The sequence below is a fragment of the Rana temporaria genome, chromosome 9 (assembly GCF_905171775.1).
Source record: "Rana temporaria chromosome 9, aRanTem1.1, whole genome shotgun sequence".
Classification (NCBI taxonomy): Eukaryota; Metazoa; Chordata; class Amphibia; order Anura; family Ranidae; genus Rana; species Rana temporaria.
The window spans coordinates 19,177,197-19,194,179 of NC_053497.1; the positions used below are offsets into that span (position 1 = coordinate 19,177,197).

General features: G+C 47.2%; 2 protein-coding genes across 3 annotated transcripts in view; one reads left to right on the top strand and one right to left on the bottom strand.

Annotated features, from left to right (window-relative positions):
* Positions 1–13,289, bottom strand: part of LOC120913159 (deoxyribonuclease-1-like) — a 72,032-nt gene extending 58,743 nt beyond the window's left edge. Inside the window, exon 1 of one of the 2 annotated variants that reach the window (XM_040322897.1) lies at positions 13,269–13,289. The gene's annotated coding sequence lies outside the window, so the exon portion shown is untranslated. Of the gene's footprint in view, positions 1–13,261 lie in introns of both variants that reach the window. The other variant, XM_040322896.1, reaches the window with a different exon arrangement.
* Positions 93–16,983, top strand: part of HAUS7 (HAUS augmin like complex subunit 7) — a 65,597-nt gene continuing 48,706 nt past the window's right edge. Inside the window, exons 1-3 of the mRNA XM_040322898.1 lie at positions 93–201; positions 2,093–2,208; positions 8,553–8,620. Coding sequence (XP_040178832.1) covers positions 127–201; positions 2,093–2,208; positions 8,553–8,620 — 259 coding nt within the window. The 5' untranslated portion in view covers positions 93–126. The remainder of the gene's footprint in view (positions 202–2,092; positions 2,209–8,552; positions 8,621–16,983) is intronic.

Here is a 16,983-nt window from a genome sequence, read left to right on the forward strand (position 1 = left end):
GGCAGGCGCCAATCAACTCATTCGTGGGGAGGCGGGACCTGAAGTGGTTTCGCTGCCCAGCCAAACACGTGACGTGCCTGCGACCAATGGTTGTGCAGAAAGCCGAACGTTCGGCCAATCACAGGGATGGTCGGCCCGGTGCTGAAGATGGCGGGAAGTACGGCGCTGCGGAAGGCTGAGTTAGTGTATGAGCGGCTGAAGGTGAGGCGGACTGTATAATGTACGGCTCAGGAAGCCGAGGAGCTGTACTGGGAGAGAAGGCTGACAGTGTACAGGAGGGAGGAAAGACAGTGATACGCTGAGTACTTAGTATAGTGATTGTAGTAACCCATGGCAACCAGTGCACTGAATCGTTACTATGTGGATGCACAGTAACTATAGCAACCAGTACACAGAATAGTTCAGATAGTGATGTGTGGTAACCATGGCAACCAGTGCACCGACTACTTGGGATAGTGCTGATCATGTATGGCAACCAGAACATTGAATTCTTTCTATAGTGATGTGCGGCAACCAGTGCACAGAATCCTTACTACTGATGTACAGTAACCATGGCAACCAGTGCACAGAATCCTTACTACTGATGTACAGTAACCATGGCAACCAGTGCACAGAATCCTTACTACTGATGTACAGTTACCATGGCAACCAGTGCACAGAATCCTTACTACTGATGTACAGTAACCATGGCAACCAGTGCACAGAATCCTTACTACTGATGTACAGTAACCATGGCAACCAGTGCACCGAATCCTTACTACTGATGTACAGTAACCATGGCAACCAGTGCACCGAATCCTTACTACTGATGTACAGTTACCATGGTAACCAGTGCACCGAATCCTTACTACTGATGTACAGTTACCATGGTAACCAGTGCACCGAATCCTTACTACTGATGTACAGTAACCATGGCAACCGCTCTACTTGAATATAAGCAGGGCAACAGTACATTGAATTTTTACTATAGTGTTGCACGTTTGCCATGGCAACCAGCATAATGAATACTTAGAACAGCGATGTACCATAACCAGTGCAGTTACCATGGCAACCAGCATAATGAATACTTAGAACACTGATGTGTAATAACCTAGGCAACCAGTGCAGTAACCATGGCAACCAGTGCACCAAATTCTTAGGTTAGTGATGTTCAATAACTATGGCAACTTCTGCACTGTAAAAAAAAAAAAAATGCAATGTGTAGTAACCATAGCAACCAGTGCCTTGCACAGTGATGTGCCGTAACCAGTGTAATGAATTCTTAATTTAGCGATGAGCAGTAACTTTAGCAACTAGTATTTATTATGGTCATCTGTAGTAACCATGGTAACCAGTGCACTAAATACTTTAGCATGATGATGCCAGTAACCATGGCAACCAGTGCCCTCAATAGTGATGTGCCGCAACCAGTGTACTACTTAGAATAGTGATGTGCAGTAACCATGGCAACCAATGCTCTGAAGTTATGTGGTGTAACTAATGCAAAACATTACTTTTTACTTTATCAGCTACTGTCAGACTTTAATTTAAGAGGAAAATATTTTTGTCTTTACAACCCCTTTAAGTAGTTAATACCGCTTTAAAATTGCTGCACCGTGAAGAAATGCAGCAATGTGAACTCGCCCCGCTGGATGCCATGTCAGTTTGTAGTTGGGTGGTTTGAACTGCCTGTTTTTACTGCTCCTCTGTTGCCAGTGTGAACTAAGCCTAAGGCCCCTTTCACACTGGGGCGTTTTTCGAGCGTTATTGGAGCGAAGCCTCATCTGCAATCCCAATGTGCTGGTAAAGCACCGCTAAGACCCTAAAGTTTTAGTTTTTTTTTTGCAGTGCCTCAGTGTGAAAGAGTAAGGCGTTTTTACAGCGCTTTCAATTCATTTCCATGGAGAGGGGCGTTTTTGGAGCAGTTTTTTTCAGCGCCCAAAAGCTGCTCCAAAGATGCTGCTTGCAGGACTCGGTGTGAAAGGGTCCATTGAGATGCATGGAGAGCGTTTTATGAGCGTTTTAATAGTCGTTGTAAAAACGCTTCAGTGTGAAAGGGGCCTAAGTGATGGCCAAACTGCTGAGCTCTCAACTATTTTATTCTCTCTTCTAGAAGCTGTCCTGCCTGCCTTTGGAGGGTGTGTATGTATCCAGCCCAGAGAATATTCACGAATTATTATGTACCCCCTCCGTCATTCGCCTTGGCGTCTTGGAATGGCTCTGCACAAGGTAGGTTTCTCTCGATGTATGGGAGAACTTCCATTCTTCCTATGACAGCTGACTTCCATCACAAAGCTTTATCCCAATCGCAAAACTCCAGAGCTCTAAGCCCCCGTTCACACCTAGGCGTATATACACCTGTAGTGCGATGCCGCAGCCGCCCCTGAGACGCTGGAGGGATGATTTCACATTGCCCTCTATGGAGATGGTTCACATCTCCACGCTGAACGCCGTACGCCTGCCGCCTGAAAACAAGTCCCGGACCTTTTTTTCAGGCGACGTTCGGCATAGGAGATGTGAACCATCTCCATGGCTGCATTCACAATCGCGGTACAAAACGCCGCAATTCGCGGGACAAAACGCCGCGATTTTGTACGCCAAGGTGTGAATGCAGCCTAAGGCTGGGTTCACACTACTTTCATCCTACTTTGCTCTGTGTTCAATGTTTCCCTATGAGAGCGTCTTGTAGCGTCCTGCACAAGTCGGTCCGACTTTGAAAATGCTCCCTGTACTACTTTTGGTCCTACATTGATCCTACTTCAGGCCCATTGAATATCATTGAAGTCGGACCAAAGTAGTATCCTGTTCATGAAAGTAGGATGGATGTAGGATCAATGTAGGATAAATGTAGGACCAATGTAGCAGAGCAAAGTAGGATGAAAGTAGTGTAGTAGTGTGAACCCAGCCTCAAGGCCTATTCACAGGTTTTTATGCAGCAAAACTTCTGCATTTTGCTGCATGAAAGAGCATGTCAAGTAGAAATCCCATTCTTTCCTATGGGGCTGGTTCACATCTATACACTGCAGTTTACGGTAAAAGGGAGACTAAATCTGTCGATTCACACCTAGTGGGGTTGCGCCGATATACTGTCCAAAAATAGGGTTCTCAGCGTTTTTTCCGATAGAAAAAAAAAAACAATGGCCGCCAAAAATTGCATGCAATTTTTACCTCGTTTATGTTGCGTTTTTCATAGGTTATGTATGTTTTTTTGCTGCATTTTCAATGCATTTAAATGGGGAGGTGTGTTTTTGGTGCATTTTTTTTTCTTTTTTTAATGCATCCTATGCATTAAGGTGAAAAAATGTCTGGCAGTCACTGGCCCCCCAGATTTAACTTATCTGAGCCGTCAAATTCACTGGGCGGTGACGCGCTGTCCTTCTCTCCACAGGGTCCCAGCTCTTGATTGGATAGATTGATAGCTCCCCAGCCATTGGTTCCTGCTGATGTCAATCAAATCCAATAAAGCGAGGGGGCGGGGCCGAGTCATATAATCGGCTGCTATGGATGCCGAATGAATGACTTGGGAGCACGTTCCCAAGGTGACCCCCTTGGGAGAGATCTTCTCCCACGGCGTTATCTGATGTGGGGAAGAGCCGCCGAGGGACCCCAGAAGACGACGTTCGAGGCCACTCTGTGTAAAACGAGCTGCATAGTGGAGGTAAGTGTGACATGTTTGTTATTTAAAAAAAAAAAAAAACGATCCTTTACAATCACTTTAACTGACCAAAAATGCGGCAAGCAGGATTTTTAACTCCCCAACAGAAGCGCAAGGGACCAGTGCGAAGATGTAGATTTTAAAGGGATGCATTTTTCTTAAAGGGATTGTGGGTTTTTTCACCTTAATGCATCCTACGCCTGGCAATGATGCCCCCCCCCCCCCCACGTTTACTTACCTGAGTCCGTTCACCTGCTGTGCGAGTCCCCCTCTTCTTCACGGAGTCTGGCCGTTGATTGGATAGATTGATAGCAACGCAGCCATTGGCTCGCGCTGCTGTCAATCACGTCCAATGATGCGGCCGCCGGGGGTGCGGGACCGAGTCATACACTCTGTGTCTATGGATGCTGTGTCCATAGACACAGTCTGTTGTGTATGACAGGGAGGGCGCCCGCAAGCTAACACCTCAGGATAGAGCTTCCCAGAGGGTGAGTGAGTGAGAAACTTATATAGCGCAGCACATGCGAACTAAATGGCCTCTGGGCGCTTGTTGTTCCTTTCTCCTTTGAGATCAAAAGAGATGAGTTTTGATCTTTCTTCTGAAGGCCAAGTGGTTCTCCTCCAACCGAATGCTGGTTGGTAAAGCGTTCCATAGCCTGGGGCCTTGGAACGCAAATCTTCTTTCCCCTTTGGATTTGTATCTGGCTTTTGGCATCTGGAGCAGATTTTGGTTGGTGGATCGCAGAATGCAATTGGGATTGTAAGTTTTTATTTTTTCGCATAGGTATTGGGGGGCCTTCCCATGGATGCACTTATGCGTCAGACAGAGCGCTTTAAAATCAATTCTGCCTTTCACTGGCAACCAATGGAGGGTTCTTAACGAAGCTGAGATTGATTCCCATGTCCTTTTCCCAGTCACCAGTCTGGCGGGCGTATTTTGTACGACTTGCAGACGAGCAATTTGGTACTTTGGGAGCCCGAGGTAAAGGGCATTAGCATAGTCCAGTCTGGAGTTCACAACTGTTCCCACCACGACTGCTATGTCTTTTTTGGGAATAAATGGAGTAAGTCTGCGTAGTAGGCGCAGCAGATGGTGAGATCCGCTGACTACTGACCCTATTTGTGCATTCATTGTCATGTAGGTGTCGAAGATGACCCCCAGACTTTTGACTTTGGTGCTAGGGGTGATGATTTGGCCCAAAATGGGTGGGGGTGTCCAAGTTGTTGCAGGTTGGTTCTTACGACTGGCGTGAAACAGGAGAAGTTCTGTTTTGGAACTGTTGAGTTTAAGATAACTCTTTGTCATCCAGTTTTCTATCAAAGAGAGACATGTCTCTAGACTGAGATGAAGATCCTTTTTGTTGCAGATGCGAAAATACAGTTGTGTGTCATCTGCATAGGAGTGGTAAAGTAGATTTTGGCTACTGATGATTTTAAAGAGGGGGCGGAGATAGATGTTGAACAGCACCGGCGACAGAGGGGATCCTTAAGGGACCCCGCATAAAACCGTGCATTTTTCAGAAGTGAAAGGTCCCAGTTTCACTATTTGTGATCGGTTTTCCAGAAAAGAGGAGAACCAGGATAGGTCATTTTCTGCGACTTTGGCTACTTCCGCTAGCCGAGTCAGTAATAGTTTGTGATCTACCGTATCGAAAGCTGCGCTAAGGTCCAACAGAACTAGAAGGGACCAGAGAACAGCAGGATCGGGGCCACTGTGTAAAACAAACTGCACAGTGGAGGTAAGTATAACGTGTGTCTGTTTTTTTTTTTTTTTTTTAAATAACAAACAAACCCATACAATCACTTTAAGGCCTCTTTCACACGGAGCGGACCGTTTTTGTGTCCGCTCCGTGTGTGTCCGTCGGCTCAGCGGGGATCCCCGCTGAGCTGTCGGCGGACAGGGCGGTCCCCGCACACAGTGCAGAGACCGCCCCGTCTCTCCTCCGCTCTCCCCTATGGGGAATCGGATGCAGACGGACCGTCTGTCCGTCTGCATCCGATCCGTTCCGCCGGACGGAAGAAAAATAGGGTTTTCTTCCGTCTTCAAAAGCGGATCCTGACGGACGCGGATGGTTGCATCCGCTAACGGACGCAATCCCATAGGGATGCATTACAAGTCCGTAAACGGACTTGTAATAAACGGACGAACGGTCCGCTGGTGTGAAAGAGGCCTTAGCTTTTCTTATGCTTTTTTTTTTTTTTTAATGCAAAACTGCCTCAAGAACTGCGCAGTGTGAAAGCAGCCTATCGCCTGAAAAGGTGCAGATAATGGTCGAAAATAATATGTTCATTTAAAGGGTAACTCCACTTTCGTGGGCAAAAAAACCCAGCAAATAAGGAAAAAAATAATATAGCGTATACAATTGCGACACAAGTTATATTGTAATTGAATGTTATTAAAAATGACCTTTCCTTTTCAATCTGCAGCCGCTGTAATTTTGTGAAAGTGCAATATGGCTACCTGGGGTTGTGTTGTACACAGAGTATGTACGGAACACACCCCAGAAACATAATTTCCTGCTTGTGTGATTGGCTCACCAGGTTTCCCAGAAGTCTGCTTAAGGCCTCGTACACACGACCGAACATGTCTGCTGAAACTGGTCCTTCGGACCAGTTTCAGCGGACATGTTCAGTCGTCTGTATGGCCGACCGGACAATTTTCCGGCGGATCGGACAGGTTTCCAGCGGACAAATGTTTCTTAGCATGCTAAGAAACATGTCCACTGGAAGCCTGTCCGTCGGACATGTTCGGACGTCTGTACGACTCACCGGACATGTCCGCTCGGCCGAAAGCCCTCGCATGCGTCGACGCGGCCACGTCACCGCGTTCGCTGTCCGCGGGAAATTTGGTCTGATGGTGTGTACAGCCATCAGACCAAAATCTGCCAGCGGACATGTCCGATGAAAACGGTCCGCGGACCGTTTTCATCGGACATGTCCCGTCGTGTGTACGAGGCCTAAGATGCAAGTAGGATTTCAGGCATCCCCTGCAACAAAAATGTCATTATTGGTGAGATACTCCCAATGAGAACACATCTAAAGGGATGAAGGCCCAGCAGATTTCCTCCATGCCCTGCAGCTGCACAGCTGATAGATAATTATGAAACCCCTCCCATTAGACCCACAAGGCACAGAGGAACAATCAGGGATTTCTTCAGAATAAAAAGTAGGAATCTGCAACAAAGTTTGTTATAATCCTTGTAATGTACAGAGATCACCCAGAGGGGAATGTTTTTTGTCATGCAGCACTGTACCCATATGACATTTTAATTTTTTTTTTTTTTTACACAAATCAAGCTTTATTTTGCTGTTCTTTAATCACCACTGGGGTTTTTATTCTTTGCTAAATAAACGAAAAAAGATCGTAAATTTTGAAGAAAAAAAAAAGTTTTAATTGTTGAGAAAAAATGACCTGTTTTCAAAATGTTCTCTTTGATGATGGGCACTGGTGAGGCGCCACTGACGGGCACTGATTGGCAGCACTGATAATCGGTGCCCTGATTATCAGTGTAGATGTCCCTTTCACACAGGCTGGTTATCGGCTCTCCTCACGCTGTCAGTGTGAAGAAAGGAGTGCCAATAACCGACAAGTGTGTTTACATCATGATCAGCTGTCATTGGACACAGCTGATCACATGGTAAAGGGCCAGCTGTGATTGGCCCTTTACCCCGATCTGTGATCAGCTGTGTCCAAAGGATCACCCCCTGTAGAAGGTGCACAGGCAGCACGATCATGGGAGAACGTCCATCGATTCCAACACAGCAATGTAAGCCCGCCTTGGCTGTCTTTTGGCTATAGTGCAGGCGGGAACTTATGATAATAATTAAAAAGTCGAATATAATACAATTTTATATACTTTTCTACAATGTAAAGTAGTGAGTGTACAGCTTGGATAACAGTGTGCATTTGCTGTCCTCTGAAAATAACAAGTGTTACAAGGTCTCGGGTGTGAATGGGGAGCAGGTGTGTTAAATTTGGTGTTATCGCTCTCACTCTCTCATACTGGTCACTGGAAATTTCAACATGGCATCTCATGGCAATTAACTCTCTGAGGATCTGAAAAAATAATTGTTGTTCTACATAAAGATGGCCTAGGCTATAGGAAGATTGCTAAGACCCTGAAACTGAGCTGCAGCACGGTGGTCAAGACCATACAGCCGTTTAACAGGACAGGTTCCACTCGGAACAGGCCTCGCCATGGTCCACCAAAGAAGTTGAATGCACGTGCTCAGCATCATATCCAGAGGTGCTCTTTGGTATTCCAACATAACGACCCCAAACACACCTCCAAGACGACCACTGCCTTGCTAAAGAATCTCTGTCTCTCCCCTGTGGGGTTGTAAACAAGACAGATCGCCGTTCTCTGAGAAGTGAAGGTTGTGATCCTCTGTTCCTACAAAGCAGGAACACGAATCTCTGCCTTTCCATAGTAAAAGCACTCCCCTTTGATTGCCCCTGATGTAAACCCCTTTTTGCCAGTGTCACTTAGTACAGTGGCAGTGCATATTTTTAGCACTGATCACTGTATTGGTGTCACTAGTCCCCAAAAAGTTGCACTTGGTGTCCGATGCAATGTCGCAGTTCTGCCATAAGTAGCTGGTCGCCTCGATTACTATCGGGGGGATCTTGGGACACTGGTACAGGGGGACTGGGGGGGGGGGATGTAATGGAAAGGGGGTGCAGTGTAAGTTCACCATACAGATTTTCTGTAAAGATAAACTTACCCTTTAAGTACAGACAGGTTTACTTTAATTATAATTCTCTTTTGGTTACTATTCTTATTTATAAGCTGTTACTATTCCTATTCTACATATTCACTTGACTGTTACATTTTGTCATGAAATATTTCAAGCTATGTTTATGTTCCAGTGGAAAGTAGAATATTTATTTATTTATTCTGTATTTTTTTTTTTTAAGGGCTTACCCTCCACTTCAAAAGCAGTTCTCGACTTTGAAAGAATCTGAAGGAGAAATTAAAATAAAAGGTACTTTTGCTGCTGGTCAAATGGGTTGTGTATTGTATATTACTGCCTGCAAGTATGGTTGCATACCTTGTCACAATCTGTGGGAGCCTCGAAGCCCCACTGGTTGTGGGAACCAATGACACTTATACAGTGATTAGTAGGGGGTGTAACGGATCCAAAAACTCATGGTTCGGATTGTTCCTTGGATCAGAGTCACGGATCGGATCATTTTTCGGGTTTGGCAAAAAAAAAAAGTACATAAAGGGTTAATGGGGTGAAAAGATGAAAAAACATTTATAATGTCAATGTGTGATAACAGTCCAACTGTGCAATGGCCGGTAAAATAAACCCTCATGTGAGGATTCTTCAGATTTTGAAAATAAACCAAAGTGATGTCCACCATAGTATTCAGAGGGGGGGGGGGGGATCTACCATCACTTACATGCAATTACATATTGTGTTACTGTGGTGAAGAAGGGAGCGCAGAATTGTATAGTAAGATTTACATAGTATTTATATTGTCTAAATCAGGGGTGCCCAACCAGTGGCCCGCGGAGCCTTCTGATGTGGCCCGCGGAGCCCTCTGATGTGGCCCGCGGAGCCCTCTGATGTGGCCCGCGGAGCCCTCTGATGTGGCCCGCGGAGCCCTCTGATGTGGTCCACGACCTCCTGCTATGGGATGGCGGATTGGCAAGCCCAGATTGCAGGTTGCCGACCTGCCATCTGAGAGCATCAGTGTTGTAAATGAAGCCGGCGGTAGAGGAAGCAATCAGCTTTTCAGAAAGTGCACCACACCTGCAGGATATAATAGACGTCTATGGCAAAGTGCAGCCAACCGACAGGAAAACCTCAGGTACTCTGCGCCGCAATAGATCACAGACCATCAGTATAAAAGCAGCCTTATGCCCCTTTCAAGCGATTGGTCCGACCCAATCGAACCCTCCATTCATCTCTATGGATCGGAAGATGTAAACAGACTTTTTTCTGTTTACACCTGCCTACCTCCAATCCAATCTGCTAAAAAAAAACAGAAGTGGATCTGTCCCCTTCAATCTGACTGGATCACATTTTTAACCTCTTCCCGCCCGCACGGCGGGTTTTTACGGCCACAATTGCCAGGAGGCCGTCTATATACGGCCACTGGGGGGCGCGCGATGTCTGCCAGGCACCCGCGATCGGCAGTCACGGAGACAGGGACATGGAGCTCTGTGTGTAAACACAGCTCCACGTCCTGTCAGGGAGAGGAGACTGCTGGTGTGTCCCTTGTACATAGGGACAACCATCGGTCACCTCCCCCAGTCACCCCCCTCCCCCCACAGTAAGAATCACTAATTAGGGAATACATTAACCCCTTCCTCGCCCCCTAGTATTAACCCCTTCCCTGCCAGTCACATTTATACAGTAATCAGTGCATATTTCTATCATTGTCAGCTGTATAAATGTGAATGGTCCCAAAAATGTGTCAAAAGTGTCCGATGTGTCCGCCGCAATATCGCAGTCCTGACAAAAATCGCAGATCGCTGCCTTTACTAGTAAAAAAAAATAATAATAATGTCAATTGCGCAAACCAATCACTATATGCTTATTGCGATTTTTATTTTTACCAAAAATATGTAGAAGAATACGTATCGGACTAAACTGAGAACATTTTTTTATTATTTTATTGGATATTTATTGTAGCAAAAAGTAAAAAATTGTGTTTTTTTTCAAAATTGTCGCTCTATTTTTGTTTATAGCGCAAAAAATAAAAACCGCAGAGGTGATCAAATGCAAAAAAAAAAAAAAAGCTGTATTTGTGGGAAAAAAATAGACATCAATTTTGTTTGGGAGCCACGTCGCACGACGGCGCAATTGTCATTCAAAGCGCGACAGTGCTGAAAGCTGAAATTTCACCTGGCAGGAAGGGGGTATATGTGCCCAGTAAGCAAGTGGTTAAAAGCGTTTCAAGGACTTGCACATTCCCCACTTTGTCAACAAGGGAGAAGATAAAATTTCAGTGATGCCTGGACCCTGTTCAAAAATACTTGCTGATCAAAATATGCCAAACCTGTAAGGTTTTCCAAACTCCTTATCACAGGTCATACAGTTTAGCACAACTCGCACTCCTTCACCTTCCCGAACTCACTTTCACACTTTATTAGAATAATTTTCTTATGCATTTCCTTTCCAGGACATTTTAAATACACCAACAAACCCACCCACATATTTTCAGTATCAGTTATTACCCGACATATACCATTCCAAAAAGTGTGAATCCAAAATCATAGGCCCAGATTCAGAAAGATTAGCGTATCTTTCTGCGGGCGTAGCGCATCTCATATGCGCTACGCCGCCATAACTCAGTCAGGCGAGTAGTGTATTCTGAAAGATCTTACGCCCGAAGTTACGGCAGTGTAACGTATATGGGTGGGCGTAACCTCGCCTAATTCAAATGTGGATGATGTGGGCGTGTTTTATTTAAATTACTTGTGACCCCACGTAATTGACGTTTCTTACAAACGGCGCATGCGCCGTCCGTGAACGTTTCCAAGTGCGCATGCTCCAAATTACGCCGCAAACTTGTTTTCTGAATACAGGTAAAAGATACGCCGGCACATCCTACAAGTATCAATAGATACGCCAGCGTAACTTCGTTCTGAATCCGGGCCATAATCTCCAAAATGTTTTGTGTGCAATAAAAAAATAATAAATTCTGCAGCCTGTAATAGTCTCATTGTGCCTGAAGCCAGCGCCATGTCAGGGCCGGGCTCCTTTCCTTCTCTGAGCTGACCGCTCCGCTGTCAGCTAATTGCCAGCTTGTCAGTCCTGCCTACTTAAGGGCTCTTTCACACAGGGCGGATCAGTGATGATCCGCCCTGTGAACCTCCGCTTGCTCAGCGGGGATCGCTCCGTTGATCCTCCGCTAAAAATTACAGAATTTTTTTTTGAAAAAAAAAAAATGCAAATCGTGGTAAAATCGCTGTAAAAATGTGTGTCGAAAAACACAGCAAGCACCGCAAAAACCACTGCAAAAACGCTCAAAAGCAACATGCATAGGTGTAAATCGAGCCTAAGGGAGCTGCAGGAATATCTGGCAAATACTGGCTGTGTGTGGTGACAACAATCTCCTGTATTCTTCATATGTCTAGGCCAGCCCTCAAAATTTCCACTCGCCTACTAGCATTTGGCGAGTGGATTTAAGCTGGGGGCGAGTGATGACAGGGCTGCATGACCAATCTCCCTCCAATCTGTGCCTACACTTAGAGTCCCGATGAGATTGGCGGCCGAAGAGGAAAGGTGCATGCTCGGGAAAAGTAGTCTGGTGAGCCGCACACAGGCAGAGCAGTACACAGGTGCTCTCCTTACAATTCTCATTAAGCCATGGGACCTAACAGTATGACCTCTCTGAGCCTGCCCCCCTCCCCCGGGCCCCGACCAATGTAGCTGGAGAGCAGAAAGTAATGAGTGAGGTGGAGGATTGCAAAAATGACCACTCCGGTGCAGCGCTCACTGAAAGTTGCCCTGACATGAGAGCGGCAGCCTTCTAGTTTGTGCAGTTTTCTTCTCCTTGTGCTCTATGTAAGTGTCCAGCAGTTCAGCCTAAGCAATGTGAACAGACTGGTCTCAATGTGTGCTGTGCGCTGTCAGTGTGCGCTGTGCTATGGTGTCAATGGCTGTGCAGTTGTGTGGATCTCAGCGCTGGATTGTACTCCCTCCCGCTGTGCTGCAGCTCCTCTCCTCTCTGCCAGCCTGAATAAAACGGGGAAGTGGGGACTGGTCTGCCCCCAGTGCCCTGTCCCTCTGGTCTGCCCCCAGTGCCCTGTCCCATTTTGTTAAAGTTGTTGTTGGTAATATTAAATTTTGTAACTTGATTCTGCATAAAACATTGTCATTCCATGAGATAATCTACGAGGGCGTGTTTACGGGTGCAATTAGGCACAGGGCAGTGTATGAATTAGGTGGGGCAACTGGTGGCGAGTAACTCTTGAGGCCTGGCTAGTAGCTCAGGACTTGAAATTTTGAGCCCTGGTCTAGGCTATTGGGTAGAGTGGCAAGACAGAAACCCTTTTCTTACGAAGGACACCCACGAGGGGGGTGCACTATTCCTAGCACTGACACCCACGAGGGGGGTGCACTATTCCTAGCACTGACGCCCACGAGGGGGGTGCACTATTCCTAGCACTGACGCCCACGAGGGGGGTGCACTATTCCTAGCACTGACACCCACGAGGGGGGTGCACTATTCCTAGCACTGACACCCACGAGGGGGGTGCACTATTCCTAGCACTGACACCCACGAGGGGGGTGCACTATTCCTAGCACTGACACCCATGAGGGGGGTGCCTTATTCCTCGCACTGACACCCACAAGGCAGGGGAACTGTTCCTCGCACTGACACCCACCAGGGGGGCGCCGTTCCTTCTTCTGACAACAGGTGTTATGTCCATTTTATTTATGCCCACTGATCATCAAGCCTCATTGTTTACTCCTACTAATAATGGGGTATTTTCTACTCCTACTGGCCACAGTGCGGCCCCTCCTAAATTCTGAAGGACAATAAACTGACCCCCTTTTGTTAAGCAAGTTTGGAGAGCCCTGCCCTTGGACATAAGATATCAGTGATGGAAATATCCGCTTTGAGCAGACATACAATTTAACTAATTTAAATATCCATACACTTACCACTTACCACGAATAGCGAGGTGACTTTTCTTTACAGCTGCAATCTTTATCGGATCCGACAGAATAAATGGATACGTGAGGTGGTTCAGGGAGTTTCTCTATGAAGGCAATTTTATTTAAAGGGAACCTTTACTTTGTTCGGGCCGATAAACACCCTCCCCTTCCCCATCCAACTCGTTGCTGATTGGCTGCTCCCCACTTCCCACCGGTGGAATCTCACCTGTTGGCTTCTGACCAGATCTCGTTCGTAAAACTGAACTCTGCTTGTTAAGCTTTAATCAGATCTAAAAAATTCTTTATTCCAGTTCTGTAGTTATTTAACCACTTAAGACCCAGACCATTATGCAGGTTAACCACTTCCCGCCCGGTCAATAGACAATTGAAGTCCGGGAAGTGGTTCTGTAATCCTGACTGGACGTCTATTGACGTCCAGCAGGATAACATGCCGGCGCGCGCCCGTGGTGGCTGATCACGATGTAAACAGGAAGCCGTTGATCGGCTCTTCCTCAATCGTGTCTGACAGACATGAGTAGAGGAGAGCCGATCCTCGGCTTTCCTGACAGGGGGGGTATACGCTGATCGTATACCTGCGGATGCCCACACTGGACCACCAGGGAAGGGGGCAACGTGGATGGCCAGGTTTGCAATAGATGCCAATCAGTGCCCACAAATGGACACTGACTGGCAACATGGGCACAACATAGGAAACATTAAAAAAAGTGATGCCCAGCAATGCCTCCATCAGTGCCACCTTTCAGTGACCGTCCATGCCCATCAGTGCCCACCCATCAGTGACGCCTATGAGTGCCCATCAGTGCCGCCTATCAGTGACCATCATCAGTGCATCTCATTGGTGCCACCTTATCGGTGCCCATTAGTGCAGCCATATCAGTGCCCATAATTGAAGAAGGAAATTGACTTATTTACAAAAAAAATGTACAGAAAAAGATAAAAACTGGGCCATATTCCCGTAGATTTCCGGCGGGCGTCGCGTAAGCCATTTACACTACGCCGCCCCAACCTACAGGAGCAAGTGCTGTATTCCCCAAACACTTGCTCTGTAGTTTGGGGCGGCGTAGTGTAAAAGGCCCGGCGTATCCCCGCGTATTTCAAAGGGGGCGGCTTATATTTAAATTAAGCGCGCCCCCGTTTCGAATTGAACTGCGCATGCGCCGGGCTAAAAATAGCCCAGTGCGCATGCTCCAGTTCTCGGCGGAAAACGTCAATGACGCAGACGTGTGCGTCATTGACGTAAAGTCGTATTCAAGAACGACTTAGTAAAACGACGTACCCGACAGGAAAAGACGACGCGGACCCGACGCCATACTTAACATGGCATACGTGGGACTGACGTAAGGTTACCCCTCATATAGCAGAGGTAACCTTACGCTTACGCAAACGACGTTAGCGACGGTTACGCGACGCGATTTCGTTCGGGAATCGGTGTATCAGGCTCATTTGCATAAACAAATGAGACCTGAACGTAAACGCCACCTAGCGGCCGGCGGCGAATTACATTTAGGATCCGACAAAAAAAGTCCCACTTAGCCCCAGCCTCCGCCAAATCGGGGACGACCGACAGCCAAAAGGGGTTAAGTTTCCAGGCATAAGTCGAAGGGGGGAGTCGATCCGAAGCTCAATCCAGTAGGAGGCATGGTCAGAAAGGACACGCAAATTAAAACCTACATTGCCCAGACTAGGGAGAAGAGTTTGGGACGTCGGTATTAGATCAATGTGCGACATCGTGCGTCGTCGAGAAGCACGAAAATGTCCTGTCCGTCCGGATAGTGATATCGCCACGTGTCCACTAGATCTAGGTCAAGGAGGAGTTTTCCGAATCGAGTCTGTGCATGTGCAGTGTCTACAGGGGACGTCATAGATAACCTATCAAGGTGTCTGTGTGCAATATTATTAAAGTCCCCTAACCAAATCGCAGGCACACTGGGGAACTGTGACATAAACGTCAGGCCTTCAGTCAGGACTGTAAATTGAAGGGGGGGGGTATATAGCTAGCAGCAGCACCTCCAGATCATTCACCCTAGCATGTAGAAATATAAACCTACCCTGAGGATCAGACTGGAGCAGAAGCAGCACACATTGAGCAGTCTTAGCCACCAGTAAAGCAACCCCCCTGGAATTTGCTGTATGTGGTGCTTGGTATACCTAGCCCACCCACGGTTTCTTAAGCATCATCATGAGTTGGCCCGTTAAGTGAGTCTCCACTAGTACCAAAACGTCTGCCCGCTGTGCTTTCAGAAAAGACAGAACTGCATTACGCTTCGGACGTGCCCTGAGGCCTTGCACCTTCCATGTGATAAATTTAACATTGGTCATGGCTGACAGTAACAGTTATCATTGTCCCAGACAGCCCGCGCACAGGCACCCAGGGCCACCCCAAAGATGGGGGGGGGGCCCCGACATCCCCCGCAGACCCCGGACCGCCAGGGCCAGGACCCCACAAAGTAGACCAGTACATAATAACAAAACAGCATCCCAGTTCCATCCAGCACCCCCCAAGCAACAATCTATCATTCTCTCCAGCACAGCACTTGAAAACATAATAAAAACTCAGCAATTAACCACACATGAAAAAAAACAAAAAACTAATACACCAGGGTGTTCGGGCCGGCGGGGTGCCAAGCAATAAGCCAGACCAGCCCACCAAGCCCGACCAGACCAGGGAAACCAGGCATATACATTAAAAACAAACGTTGCATATAATGAAAAAAAAGCAGGGTCCACAGGGACACCCGCGTCTAGAGGGACGATTATCTGCTGTAAAACGAGCAGCAGTACAAGGAGTGAGGCCCCCGGTCTAGGATCTCCAGGATAATATGTAGGGGGATAACCTGAGGATATGGAGATGTGAGACCATGTCACAGGCGCCATGACGGGTAGCAACTCGCCATCATAAAACCACAGTTCGGGGCTATAGTCTGTACTCCTCCTCGTATAGGACAGGATGGGAAGGAACCATGGAGGAGCGCATCCAGAGTGTCACAAAAAACGGGGATAAGTGTAAAATGGGCAGCAAAATGGGAGTGGGAAGTGGGGGGACAGCAAAGCACTGATCCGGGCAGGGCAAGGGAAACCCACAAGGGGGTGGCAAATATAGCGGAGTATATTGGCGAGGGGCAACAGAAACAGTACCTGGTGGGTTAATGGCATGTCCAAGCTCCAGGGAAGTTCAGGAGATAACAGTGGTCTCGCCGTACCCTTCGGGCCCAATCTAGACATCAGGAACAAGGTGCCGCGTTCTCAAGCCAGGGAAAAACAGCCTCCGGTGTATCGAAGAAATGTTCTCTGTCCTCCCCAACGACTCGGAGCCTAGCCGGAAAAAGCATAGCGTAGGAGTAATGGCGGATCCTCAGTTTTCGCTTGGCAATTTCAGCACCTCATTTCTCTTTCGTTCATAGACGGACACAGCCTTCATTGACCTTAGGGTTATGCTTCTTCCTACCAGGAGATTTAGGCAGAATTCTACAGCACTTAAGGTGTTAAAAACTTTCCTTAATGCCGCTCCTCCCAGGGGGCGTGGCTCCCCCAGGCATAACCCACACCCTGCTTTAGCAGCCTCAGTTTGTTTTCTGCCTAACGACAGGAGGTCAAGGCTCTCTCTGGAGTTCCTGGACTCTGGAGTTTTTTTCTGGCGATTTTTCTCGCTTTTTTATTGTTTTGTTCCTGCATTTTGAATCCTGCGATTCTTCTATCAACAGCCGACT